The sequence below is a fragment of the Cibotium barometz genome, chromosome 63 (genome assembly GCF_041138505.1).
Source record: "Cibotium barometz isolate CiBa-2024 chromosome 63, ASM4113850v1, whole genome shotgun sequence".
Taxonomy (NCBI): domain Eukaryota; kingdom Viridiplantae; phylum Streptophyta; class Polypodiopsida; order Cyatheales; family Cibotiaceae; genus Cibotium; species Cibotium barometz.
In genome coordinates, this window is record NC_141108.1 from 1360747 (window position 1) to 1374101 (window position 13355).

Sequence of the window (13355 nt, forward strand, 5' to 3'; positions counted from 1 at the left end):
CTGGATGTTAGATACCCGTAACGCCGCTACGGGCGTTACCACAAGAGGGGACGGCCTCTGGCTCACGGCCTCTGGCTCACCACCCAGCCATAGAGGAAGAATGAAGATTTCCCCTCATCCCCCAGGCTATATAGTGTGTGGCCTGCCGTCCACACTAGCCTGGCCGCCCATGACTCCGCATGGGCGTCCTCTCCCACTGAACCCCGAACATGGCCATCCGGTCTGCCCGTCGGTCACAGGCATTACAACCTACGTGACATTACCCCCCCTTAATTAAGAATAGTTTTCGTCCTCGAAAACAAACTAGGAAAACCTTTTGGAAATTGCACTACGGCGTTCCCAAGTAGCTACCTCCTCATCCCTATCTGTCCATTTAACAAGTACCTCCTGGTACACTGTATGTCGGGTTTGTCTATCACGATACTGTAGAATCTTTTCAGGTTCATGTGGTATCTTTGGTGGCTCAATCAAGTCCACCAAAATCTCTGGAGAAACTGCGTTCTCTAACGCGTGAACTGATTTCTTCAGTTTACTGACATGGAAGACAGGATGGACTTGAGAACTCTCCGGTAACTCAAGTTTATATGCTACGTCCCCAATCTTCTTAAGGATTTTAAAAGGACCACAATATCTCGGAGAAAGTTTATCACACTTTCCCGTTTTCATGGTTTCTGACTGCGCAGGAACCTTGAGGAATACAAAGTCACCTTCTGCAAAAGGTCACCTTTCTTCGTCCCTTTCTTCGTCCTTTATCCGCATAAGTTTTAGCGCGATCCTGAGCGCTACGAATGCTCTCACGTGCGGCTCTGAGCATATCATTCATATCTTCAAGGAAATCCTTGACAGATTGAATCTTCTCCTTTTCTAGGCCTACAGCCATCGGAGATCTCGGCTAGAATCCATACATTAACATGAATGGTGTAAATCTAGTCGCTGAGTGTTTAGAGCTGTTAATAGGCAAACTCCAATAAGGGCAAGTACTCTTCCCAATTAGATTGCTTCTTACTAACATAAGAACGCAACATATCCTCTAGAATTTGGTTAACTCTTTCAGTTTGACCATCGGACTCTAGATGATCTGCCGTACTCATACTCAGAGTAGTATCCAACTTTTTGAAGACTTCCCTCCAAAAATGACTGTTAAACTTTCTGTCTCTATCCGACACTATATCTGCGGGCAGGCCATATAGCTTGTAGAGATGTTCAATAAAGAGTTTTGCCAACTCTAGCGTTTTAACAGTTTTCTTCGTGGCGATAAACTTTGCCATTTTAGTTAACCTGTCCACTACCACCCACACCGAGTCATTCCCTCGACTCGTCTTGGGTAAACCGGTAATGAAATCCATGGAAATGCTTTCCCATTTCCCTTGAGGAATCTCCAGCGGATGGAGTAGTCCTCCAACTTTAAGACGTTCATGTTTATTGACCTGGCACTTATTGCATTTCAGCACATAAGTCTGGACGTCCTTAAACAAACTAGGCCAATAAAACTGTCTTTTAACTAGTGCATAGGTCTTCTGAATCCCAGGATGACCCGCACTTGGACTATCATGACTTTCTTTAAGAATTTGGGCCCGAAAGTCACCAATAGTTGGTACACATATTCTACCCTTGTAGAGTAAGTACCCATCGTCAATGGAGTAATTAGCATATTTCTCCCCCCGACGAAGTTTATCACTCCCCTTTGAAGCCGTGGCAGTTAAAGGTGATAAAGGGCCTACGTCAGAGCTCTCCGGCTCCAAACTATACCCAGAAGACACGGCTAGTCTCTCCGGACTAACTCTCGCTTCTTTACCCGTTGCACCTTCGGCTAGTCTCTCCGGACTAGCAATACGTGCTAACGAGGGAGGTGGTCGCGTTTGTGAAGAAGTGCGTACGTGTACAGCGCGCCAGACCTCTGTAAAAGATGGATCGTGCTCACATAAACCACGTAGTGACTCCAAGAAATCATTCTTGAAGACTGTGAAACTAAGCTCATTAATCTGTGGCATGCGACTAAGTGCATCTGCCACCACGTTATACTTACCTTTCTGGTAACGTATTTGAAGGTCAAACTCCTGTAGAATCTCCGCCCATCGAGCTTTTCTACCCTTCAGTTCATTTTGACTTGAAAGCCATTTCAGACTTTCATGGTCCGTCGTCCGGACCTCAAAAGTAGCACCATATAAATAGTGTCTCCACTTTTTCAATGCATGAACTATCGCTAGTAACTCTCGCTCATAAGCCGAGTAGTTACGCTGCGCATGATCTAACTTTTTACTCTCAAATGCAATTGGGCGTCCCCTTTGCATAAGTACGGCCCCAATGGCCTCATTACTAGCATCTGTTTCCAAAACAAACGGCTCATTTGGATCGACAATAGTCAAAACAGGTGCAGCTGCTAACGGTCACCTTGAGCTTATCAAAGCTTTTCTGTTCGGCGTCCCCCCAACTAATGTTTTTAGTTTTTGACCGTAAAACTGGTCAGTCAACGGGACTGCGATCTTCGCGTAGTCCTTCACATACTGTTAGTAGAACCCCAACATGCCAAGAAAAATCTGCAGTTCCTCGAGATTCTTCGGCGCTGACCATTTAAGAATAGCCTCTACTTTTTCTGGCTCCATCCGCGTACCATCGGTGGATATAATATGGCCAAGGTAGTGAATTTCTGTTTCAAAAAATTCACATTTGCTCTTCTTCGCAAAATAGTTTGTGCTCTCGCAACAACTCGAATACTAGACGCAAATGCTCTATGTATTCTTTCTGTGTCTTACTGTACACAAGAATATCATCTAGGAAAACTACTACGAATTTTCCCAGATATGGACGTAAAATGCTGTCCATAAGCGTCATAAACGTCGCTGGAGCATTGGTTAGCCCAAATGGCATAACCAGAAACTCAAAATGCCCGAAACGGGTCCTAAATGCTGTCTTTGCAACATCTTCTTGTTTAATTCTAACCTGATGATACCCAGATCTCAGTAAAGTATCTCAATCCATATAGTTGATCAAACAACTCATCCATGCGTGGCATTGGATATTTGTTCTTAATCATTATCTGATTAAGAGCCCTATAGTCTATGCACATCCGCATAGATCCGTCTTTCTTCTTTATTACCAGAAGAATAGGCGATGCCCACGGACTTGAACTAGGCCGAATGAAGCCTTTGTTCAAATATTCCGTCAATTGTTTTTCCACCTCATGTGCCTCGAAGTGGCTTAATCTATAAGCAGGTTTGCTTATAGGTTTTGATCCTGGCATAACTTCGATGCCATGGTCTACTTCTCTAGATGGTGGTAAACCATCTGGTAAATCATCAGGAAAAACATCCTGAAATTCCTCTAATAAATTCATTAAAGTATCTACGTACTTTTTCTTTAATGTCTCATTCACCTTGGATTTTTTCTTGTTTGAATCACATGCATGCCAAACAGGGTTTTCAAACAGTGGATCTCGTCCAAGGTTATTTTGTTTTCCTTGTTTGTCTACGCAAACATCATTTATTGTTTCATCTACGGAAACAGAATTCAAAAGAGAGTAACAAGCATATACCTCTGCTATCTGGTCTCTGCGGACCGCTGTACACAGCTCCATGGAGGAAATAAGTGGTGTGGCAGGGACAGTACAGTCGCCCTGCAGGGTAATGACTCTACCTCCGTGCTCAAAACATAGCGTATTATGTAAGTAATTCCGAGCTAGACTAGGGCCCAAGCCATACAGCCACTCCCTGCCTAGATATACGTCTGCTCTGGCTAAGTGCATGACCTGAAAGTCAAGCGGAGCCTCGTAGTCATGCATAGATAATGGGACCCCCAATACTATGGTATTCCATACCGTTTTGTCATATCCGTTGGCTAGGCCAACAGTATACTCATGATCACTTCGGGTCTCAGTCAATCCCAACTTCTTGACTAACGAGTAGTTCAAGAAGTTGTGGCTAGCTCCATCATCAATAAAAACTGTGACTCTACGGCCACCTATGGTGCCATACATGCGCACCATGTCATGCGGACCTATAGTAGGCTACCACATCGCTGGTGTCACTGAACAAGCGTGATGCTCATCACAATGACACACTGTCACCTCTCTGAACTCTACGGAACTGAGAGGGAGTCTGTGCACTGTATGCAACTGCCTAGAAGATTTACCATCTTTTTTGGGCTCGTTGCCACTCGTGTTGGCTTTAGGTTTTGGACACTCAGCCTTCGTGTGCCCTACTTCATTGCAATTAAAGCAGCGATTTTTCTTTCGCGCTTTAATATATTGCTCTTTCTTTTGGATTTCGGTGTCTCTTTTCTTCTTGGATGGTCGCGGTTTTTTAGACCAATGACCACCCTGTCCTTCCTGGTCCGTCCTATCCCCTTGTTTCTCACTGCGGAACCCTTTTCTTTTGAGGCCTGACCTCCTCTTTTCACTACCCTCGGCCTTGCTAGAACCACCACGCGCACTACGGCGCTTGATGTCATCAAATATCTGTGCATATTGAATTGCCTCTGCTAAGTCTTTAGGCTATAAGGGCTCTATGTACTCAAGGTAATCATCTTTGAGGCCTCTCTTAAAGCCTCGCAATGTCTGGAATGCATTGATTCCCTTTAGCTTGAGTACTATCTCCCTGTAGTTTGAGATGTACTGAGTTAGGGATTTGTTCTCCATCGAGCACTTGTCCCATAACTCCCAGCTTCTCTCTGCCTCATTAACACGCAAAAATTCTTTTCGAAACATCGTTTCAAATTCTGTCCAAGTGGTAGGGCGAGTTGTCAAACTCATCCACCACTTGTACGCTTTGCCGGTTAATGAGAGGCTAGCCTCTACGGGCTGTATACGGCTAGGCTGCTGTCGCAGCGCGTGCAAATCTGACCACTTCGCTAGAAACATATTGACTGAGTCCTTGTTTCTCTCCTTTCGCCACCAAAACTAGGCGGCTTTAAGTCCACTAGAGAGCTTCGTCTCTGTCAGGACATCAGCAGGGTCCAATGGGTCATATTCATCGTCGTCGTACTCCAAGAGGTCCTCCTCGGTCCCCTCGGCGACGTCAGTGTTCATGTCCTCTGGCTCATCGGCCAGAAAGGGGTCATCAGCCAATGCGGTTGCCCGCTGCGGGCTCGTTGGGTCCTAAGGAGGGGTCAATAGACGAGGAGGGCGCTGGTGGATCACGAGTGATCGACGAGCGCGCTCCGGACCGAACAACGGTCGGGCGTGTACGGCCTGACAATTCGGTCGGGGTCAAACCCGCGAGATCGAGGACAAGAGACTTGAAAAACCTAGAGAAGTAGAAGGCGGTGGGGACACAGTACGCCTAGCAGACATCTTTAATTCTTGCAAAAAAAACAATGCGAGAACTCAAAAATTATTTAAAAAAAACGCTAATAAAATGAGCAGTGGTGGAGAGAGAATAGTCACCCCCCTTTACGGTTGCCTGTCGATTTGTGTTGCGCTGTGAGCCTCTACAAGGACGCTACTCCGGGATGCTCCGATCCACGAGAAAAAATGCATGCAACTCATATCAAAAATAAATTTTTGTTTGGGAAGCTGTGCCTGAAAAATTCGGATTATCCCTTGCTGGGATTATCTCTCCTCCATACCTGAGAGAGAGGATCCGTTTAAATTTTCTCATTTTTAATTTCATAAAAATGAATAATGAAAATATATTTAAAAAAATGGTTTTTTTTCTTTTTCTGGCCGCTTGCAGCGCTGGTTGGCTGGCCTGTTTGCTGGCCGCCACCGCCTGGCTGGCCACCGCTGGGCTGGCCTGGCCTGGCCGTCGCCGCCGCTGGGGCTGGCCTGGCCTGGCCTGGCCGCCTTTCCAAGGCAAGTCGCCCCGCTTCAGACAACGACTACCCCCGCTTCAGACAACGAGTACCACTCCGCTTCAGACAACGAAGTGCATTGCTAAGCAAGTCGGCTGCTTCAATGCAGTCGTGGGGCTTCGCCCAGGCGCACATTTGTGCTCTTCGCTCACTCTCTACACATCATGCGTTTGAGCATTCTTTCGTGGGGTTGGTCTTCGCCCCCCCACCTCTACACACAGTCTACGGGTGGCTCTTCGCCCCCCCTTCAAACGACCCACGAATTGTTTCGCAGCCAACATGAATTGTTTCGCAGCCAAGCTTAACGGAAAAAAAAACAAGAAGCTTACCTCCAATTTGCTTGCTGTGTGTGATAGGGAGAGAGAGAGAGAGAGAGAGAGAGTTCTTCCCTTCCAAAAATGATTTGGTCGCCTCCCTCCACACACTCCCTTGTGGAGATAAGGGTGAGAAGATGAACGGTCCCCCGTTCACGCGCGGACTCTGACGATCCCATCGAACCACGCTCTGATACCAGTGTTAGATACCCGTAAAGCCGCTCTACAGGCGTTACCACAAGAGGGGACGGCCTCTGGCTCACCACCCAGCCATAGAGGAAGAATGAGGATTGCCCCTCATCCCCCAGGCTATATAGTGTGTGGCCTGTCGTCCACACTAGCCTGGCCGCCCATGACTCCGCATGGGCGTCCTCTCCCACTGAACCCCGGACATGGCCATCCGATCTGCCGTCGGTCTCACAGGCATTACAGCCTACGTGACACTGGAAGGTGTGGAAAGTGCCTTACTCGAAGAAGAAAAGAAGAATTGATTGAAAAATCATTGTGATTCAAGCACTGAAGCTTACTTCATCAACAACATCAAAGGTGGTAACAACACTAGCTGCACTCATTGTGGTAAAATTGGTCATGAAATGAAAGATTGCAGGTACAAAAATAAGCCCAAACTACAATGCAAATATTGTGGAAAACTAGGAAACTTGGAAGATAGGTGCTTCATCAAAGCCAGAGCTAATGAAGCCAACAATGTATGTGAAGACTCACCTCAAAATAGCTCGAGCATAAGAGCTCTCTGCTCTATCTCTCATGAGTACATTCCATTGCTCATTGGTCATACCTCATCTTAATCTAATTGGTTGCATGCGTTGCTTCATTGTTGTGAGTTTGCTTATGTGATAATCATCTCCATTGTGTGATTCATTTAATCATTGCCAAGCTTAAGCTCACACCATGTCTTTTAATAGAATACCTAGGGGAGCATGTCCTATGGTAATAGATTCCGAGAATGGAATCTACATTAAGCACGGGAGGATGTTAACCCCATTTTGAGGGTGACTTAATATCTCTCCACTACACATTAGAGATAGCATAATAAGTGTCATGAAATGGCACTATAAAGGTTGTAATTATGAGAACGATTGCCTGCTGGCCATGCCCAAGCCTAAGTAACTCTTGTAATTATTTGATTCATTTCTTTTTAAGTTTTGGGCGCCCAAGTGTGAATAAGGGCTAGTTGTATAAATACCAATTTCTCATAATGCAAAGACACAATCCCCCTTTGTGCCAATTGAGTCTTGTGCTTATCTCCTTTCTCTCTCTCGTGTGTGTTTATGGTGTGTGTGTGTGTGAGAGAGAGAGAGAGAGAGAGAGAGAGAGAGAGAGAGAGAGAGAGAGAGCGAGCTCCATTCTTGGTGCATGTTCCTCTTATGCTTGTGTCCATGAGTGCAAGACTAGAGAGGAGTGAGAGTCCTTGTATGGAGAAAGGAAACCTCTTGGAGAAAGGAGGCAAAGGAGTGGAGCTAGTAACCAATACTACAGCTTGGAGTCTTCAAGAGATACGAGTTCAAAGCTGGCATGTTTCTCCACACTAGAACCATAAAACATAGAAAAGAGAATAGAACACTCATAAGAACCTTGCCTAATGAGAATAAATAATATTTATAGTAGGTAGTTGGTGCCACATGGCACTCATCCAATTAGATGTGTCCAACCTTCTTGGATTTTCTTTTGATTGGTCCTCCTATTGGTGCTTGGATCGCTTCAGCTATGTTTCTTGTGTGTTTTCTGTGTTTCTTGTGCTTTCCTTGGCTAGCCTTAGAGACTTAGATCCACAATTTGATTTAGGCTTAGAGACTTAGATCCACAATTTGATTCAGCCTGATTGCTTCTGGCTTCTGCGAGGCTTTTCTCATTGCCACGTTCCTCATGCATAATTTGATTGTTTCTTACCAACCACTTGGCCTTGGGTCATTAGCACAGATTCGAGCTTCCATTAGCTCCTTGGCCTCTCACCTTATGCCATTGGATTCATGCCATGTATGCTTTTGTTGGTCTCCTTTGCCTTTTAGGTTAGAGCTCACTCAACTTTTCCGTTCATCTTCCCCTTCTTTTTTTTCCTCACTACTTTTTCTTCTTTTGCAAAAAATAAAAAACTTACACTATAATGTGGTGTTCGGACTTGAGAAAAGTATAGGAAGAATTTAATTCCACTACATCCTTGATAGCGGTCTAAGAAACCCTAATTCTTTCTTTCATCGAGTGTGTTTTTGTGTTGCCCTGTCAAGCTGCTGTGCTGCCATGGCGCTCTCTCAACGGGAAGCCGACATCCAGTTGATGCTTGCTGCCGATGTGCACCTGGGCACTAAGAACTGCGACTTCCAGATGGAGCGCTATGTCTGGAAGCGGCGTTCCGACGGTATGTCTCCCGTCCGTTCTCCCTCCTTTCCGTTCTCTGTCGGTCTGGCATTGCATCTATCTTTGGGTTCCTGCTGTATCTAAAAGAAACGGGAGAACTCTGTGAGTATATGCCCTATCAATTTGCATCGTGATTTCAAATCCAGTCTTAACCCCTGTCAGTAGATCGTTGCCCACACAAGGTCACATTGGATGCCTTGTTATAGACGTCGACTGCGTTTACTCCATTGTAGTGTTACATTCCTTCTATTTATAGCCTGAACCCCCTTGCTAGGGTTTTGACCACTTGCTACATATTTGTTACTTTATTAGGTGAGGAGGTGGATGGAAGCCTTGCAAAATGAATTTGGGATGTTTGAACAGCTTCCATAACAAGTATTTTAGGGTCTTTTAAATTTAACCTTTAAAGGCAAGGGCAGTGTAAATTCGAAGTTTAGTTTCATGGCAAACAAGGCTACACTGACTACCTGTACATAGATTTCACTAGCAGGTATCAGGCCCAAGTCCTTGTTAACAGTTAAATTTTTGATGTGTGCATAGATGCCGCTGTTGTATAGATACTGCTGTAGATATAGGTGGGTAACGCATAGGTATGGGTAACAGGGAAATAGAATTGGAAAGGGAAACGATTATTTTCAGGGGGCTGAAATGGAACAACGAGATGCCAGATAAGGGGAAGGGGGGAGAAGAAGAGGGAGAGAATAAACACACGGAGATGTAAGAAATTAGGAGGCTCTATGATTGGAATTCTAGGAATAAGGAGGTGGGTAGGGAGAAGGAAAGAAAAGAAGTTAATATTGGCATGAAGTCAGCGGAGATGGAAGGTTTTATCAGGGAATAGCGGAGGGAAACTTTTCCTGCCAACGCCCCAATGGAAATGCGTTTCGGCCTGAAAGCAAATGGGAAATGCTGATTCCTAAATGCAGGGATGCTGTTCATCCATTTCCAGTAGTATCTATGGGATAAAGACCCTCCAATGGATTATGGAAGGTTCTCTCAGGATTGTAGGGACAGATTCTGTTGGCTAGCATCCTGGGGTGGATTACACTGAGGTAGAAGAAACTGGTCTTAAAGGTGTTATTTTGATGCAAATGTGGATAAGAACATGCCCCTAGAGGTTAAATGAACTTTACCATCAGCTCTGGCGGGATGGGACTTCACAGCAGTTATGCGTGCCATACATGCATTGGGCCGCCTGCAAACTTGGTGGTCTTCACTGGGTTTTTTTTCTATTTGGGCAGGTGAGAAGATCCGATGATGTCAGATTTGGATACGGAGGTTAGCACTGATCTTCTCTCAGATGCGTAGTTATTCATGGCTTTCTGTCTGGACTGAGGAGCACTGCATAATATTTGCTTCTGAAAGCAGATTCACTGTCACAGGTGGATTTGCTAGTCTAGAATTGAAGAGAGGAGCTTTGTAAAAAGGAAACATTTCGAGTTTACATTGAGCAAGTGCCCTAAGCACCTTGTTTGCAGTCGTAATGGATCAGTTTCACAACTCTTAAAAATCTCTTTGAAAGATTGCTCCATATCCTAATTTCTTATCTGTTCAAACTGCATCTTAGCAGTTTCTCCCCGCTTTTCATTGCCCACAGACTACCTAAAAGGAGGCTGGATAATATCTACAAATAGCTGGTGTGCATGTAGTTGATTTGTATAGAACAAGACTCTCTGGTCATTCTTGGATGTTTGTGTGATACATTTTTTTGGATTACTCTAGGTATTTTTATCATCAACGTGGGTAAGACCTGGGAGAAGCTTCAGCTGGCTGCCAGGGTTATTGTTGCCATTGAGAATCCTCAAGACATTATTGTGCAGTCAGCCAGGCCTTATGGCCAAAGGGCTGTTCTGAAGTTTGCGCAGTACACTGGGGCCCAAGCTATTGCAGGAAGACATACACCAGGAACTTTTACCAACCAGCTGCAGACCACATTTTGTGAACCTCGTCTCCTTATTTTGACTGACCCTCGTACTGACCATCAAGTAAGCCATACATTTTCAGGACTTGTTGTTTTGTCATCACTACTTCTGGTTAAGAGCTGTTTTATCTCATGAAATCTTGTTACATTTGCATCCTCACTGTTTTAGGTTGAGAATGTTTCACCCCACTTCTCAATGTCTTTGCAGCCTATCAGGGAAGCTGCCCTTGGCAACATTCCGACAATTGCCTTCTGTGATACAGACTCTCCCATGCGCCATGTTGACATTGGAATTCCAGCAAATAACAAGGGGAAGCACAGCATTGGGTGTCTTTTCTGGATGTTGGCCCGTATGGTTCTGCAAATGAGGGGAACCATTCCTCCCCGTCAATCTTGGGAAGTCATGGTATAGTTTGTGGTGGTATGGTGTTTCATCATGTTTTTGTACCTGGATGCATTCGGGTCTCATACATGGGTGTACTTTGTATTTCCAGGTTGATTTGTTCTTTTATCGGGAGCCCGAAGAGGCGAAAGAGCGAGAGGATGAAGAGGGTGGTGCTGCTCCTGAGTATACACCTGCTGAGTTCATTGCTCCTCCAATGGCCCTTGCGGCAGAGCAATGGGGTCCCGACACAGGCAATGCTGGAAACTGGGAGCCTGGAGTGGCCACAGCTGCACCTGCAGAGCTTACCAGTCAAGAGTGGTCTGGAGCCCCTGGTTTGTGATGCCTTTTAAATTCGTTAATTATGCTTGTTCTGTATGTTATCTATGCCTCTATTTTCCAACATGGATGTAAAATGTTTTCTATTTCTGTTTTGTGTCTGTTCACAGCACCAATTGCAGCTCAAGGATGGGATGAAGCACCTGCTCCTGCAGGTCCAGCTGCAGGAGGGTGGGATACCGCCGCTGTTCCTGTTGCTCCCCCACCTGCTGGTGGTGGATGGGAAACAGCTGCTCCATCATGGGAAGGACAGTGATAACTGTTGTTGTCCAGCAATTTTCCAACTTCAGTTACCATGCTTGGTCTAAGGATTTAGAAAACGTTTTTCCCACTTTTACATAGAGTTTCAATGCTGAGTATGTATTGTTGAAGTTGAATTTCAGAAAGACGTCTTAATTTTTGCCTCATGTTAGTTTTACCATTGCAGGTAATGTGGAGGGGATATTTCTATCATGTACTGTTGGAGATTCCAAAACTTTTTTTAATGGCATCTGTCAGGGATCTCTAAAAGTAGAGATTTATGTTTGAGGCGTAGAGTTTTAGTAATGCAAATTAGAGTAAAACCTGTAGTGTATGTATTGGGCCTGCACATACCTGTTGGCCTTGGTTCTCCACCGCTTGCCATTTCCAAGGGGTATTACCATGGTTGAGTATTCAATCCTCTTGCTTTCTCTGTCTCCCTGGATTCGCTTATCCAAATAGTACTGTCAAGGCCCAAGAAGTACCCAAACATTACATTTTACAGTGTTTGAATATGAGTATGAAACTAAGTGAAGTGGCCCTGAGCGTCCAACCCCCTTAGTAGATCTAGCATCACCTTCTTGACCGTGCCCTCAAATGGTCTGTTCTTATCGTGCAAGGGCCGCTATGTGGTCTGTATTGGCAAGGTTAGAGGATCAGCTGTATCTAAACCCCTCATTTGTTAACTATTCCCCACTATAAGCTTACTCAAATGACTCCCATCATCATAATAAATATTGTCAGTATGCATATGTCCCTTCACATTCCCCACTATAAGCGTACTCAATGACTCCCATCATCATAATAAACATTGTCAGTATGCATATGTACCATCACATGAAATTGCTTATTCTTCTCCAACATTTGCTACTCATGGTTTTTCACTCCCCTTCCACCCACCATACCATGGTTTTACATAACCTCAGTCTATTTAACCTCTCCTGTGGTCATTGAATTTGCTGTTCAGGGAGGTGGCTTTCATTCACATGGTTAATTTTTTTAGTTTATTCAATTTTCATTGTGTAATTTCCTCGTTCTGTCGAAGTCTTCTTTTCATTGTGTAATTTCCTCGTTCTGTCGAAGTCTTCTTTTCAACTTTATGTAGTGGAAAAGATTGGTATTGCTCTTTTAGCCATTTGGGTGTTTCTTGCCAATCATTGATTGTATGTTGTTGGTGGGTCTCTGTGTTAGAAGCGCGTTAGTTGACATGCATCATGCTAGCAAGTTTTCATCCAGCACAGTCCTACAATTAAGTGCTGGTCCCAATATCTGTCATACATGTTCAAAAGGTAACCTTATTGGATATGTGAGCAGCATGGAAAGTGGTTGAGATTACTGATGTCTTGTGAATGAATTTGTGTTGGTATTGGCTGCTCAGACATTGCACTTCTTTTTGGATGCTTTACTGTTAGTAATATCCTTCAAAATGTGTGTCAACTCGTGGCAGTCGTTGGATCCATCTACATGGGACTATCTACATGGGACTTTGTTCTCACAGAAGAATCCTACCTATGATGTTTGTCGTGAGTTAAGATTAGGTAGAGAAAGTCGTAGATATCAACCAAAGGTTTTTGGGTGCCATGCCCATCTCAAATCACCAGCCCGCACCCCCTAAGCAGCTAGCTCCAATCCCAAAGAAGAAATACACGCCCCCTTATGCTACGTCTATGTAAATACATTTTGGTTATGCCCCCCCCCCCCCGCCCCCCCTTCTCTCTCTCTCTCTCTCGGGTTCCCTGTGTTCCAACTGTTGGCTAGGAAAAGGCTTCACAGCCACAGCTCCTGCCCAAATGGGCCCGCCGAAGCTGATAGCCCACAGTTTTGATGTTAGAACTTTCATAGGATTGGATGCCCTCCATCTGCATTACCATCATGGGTTGGACATCACCATAGGCCGATAACATTTAATTCCATGAGCTGGCAGCAACATAGGGAGATAAGCCGTGTGGGGTCTGTCTGCTGAAATTGCATCCTGTGACAAGCTTGCCCTCTCGTCCTC

At 44.9% G+C, this 13355-nt stretch overlaps 1 protein-coding gene across 1 annotated transcript; it reads left to right on the forward strand.

The window, feature by feature from the left end:
- The first annotated feature begins 8211 nt into the window (after positions 1 to 8211).
- Positions 8212 to 11679, forward strand: LOC147603555 (small ribosomal subunit protein uS2y-like). Its single transcript, XM_086796189.1, has 5 exons — positions 8212 to 8475; positions 10197 to 10459; positions 10604 to 10801; positions 10890 to 11112; positions 11227 to 11679. Exons 1-5 carry the CDS (start codon positions 8358 to 8360, stop codon positions 11370 to 11372), a joined length of 948 nt encoding a protein of 315 aa, XP_086652315.1. The 5' UTR covers positions 8212 to 8357; the 3' UTR covers positions 11373 to 11679.
- Positions 11680 to 13355: the final 1676 nt, after the last annotated feature.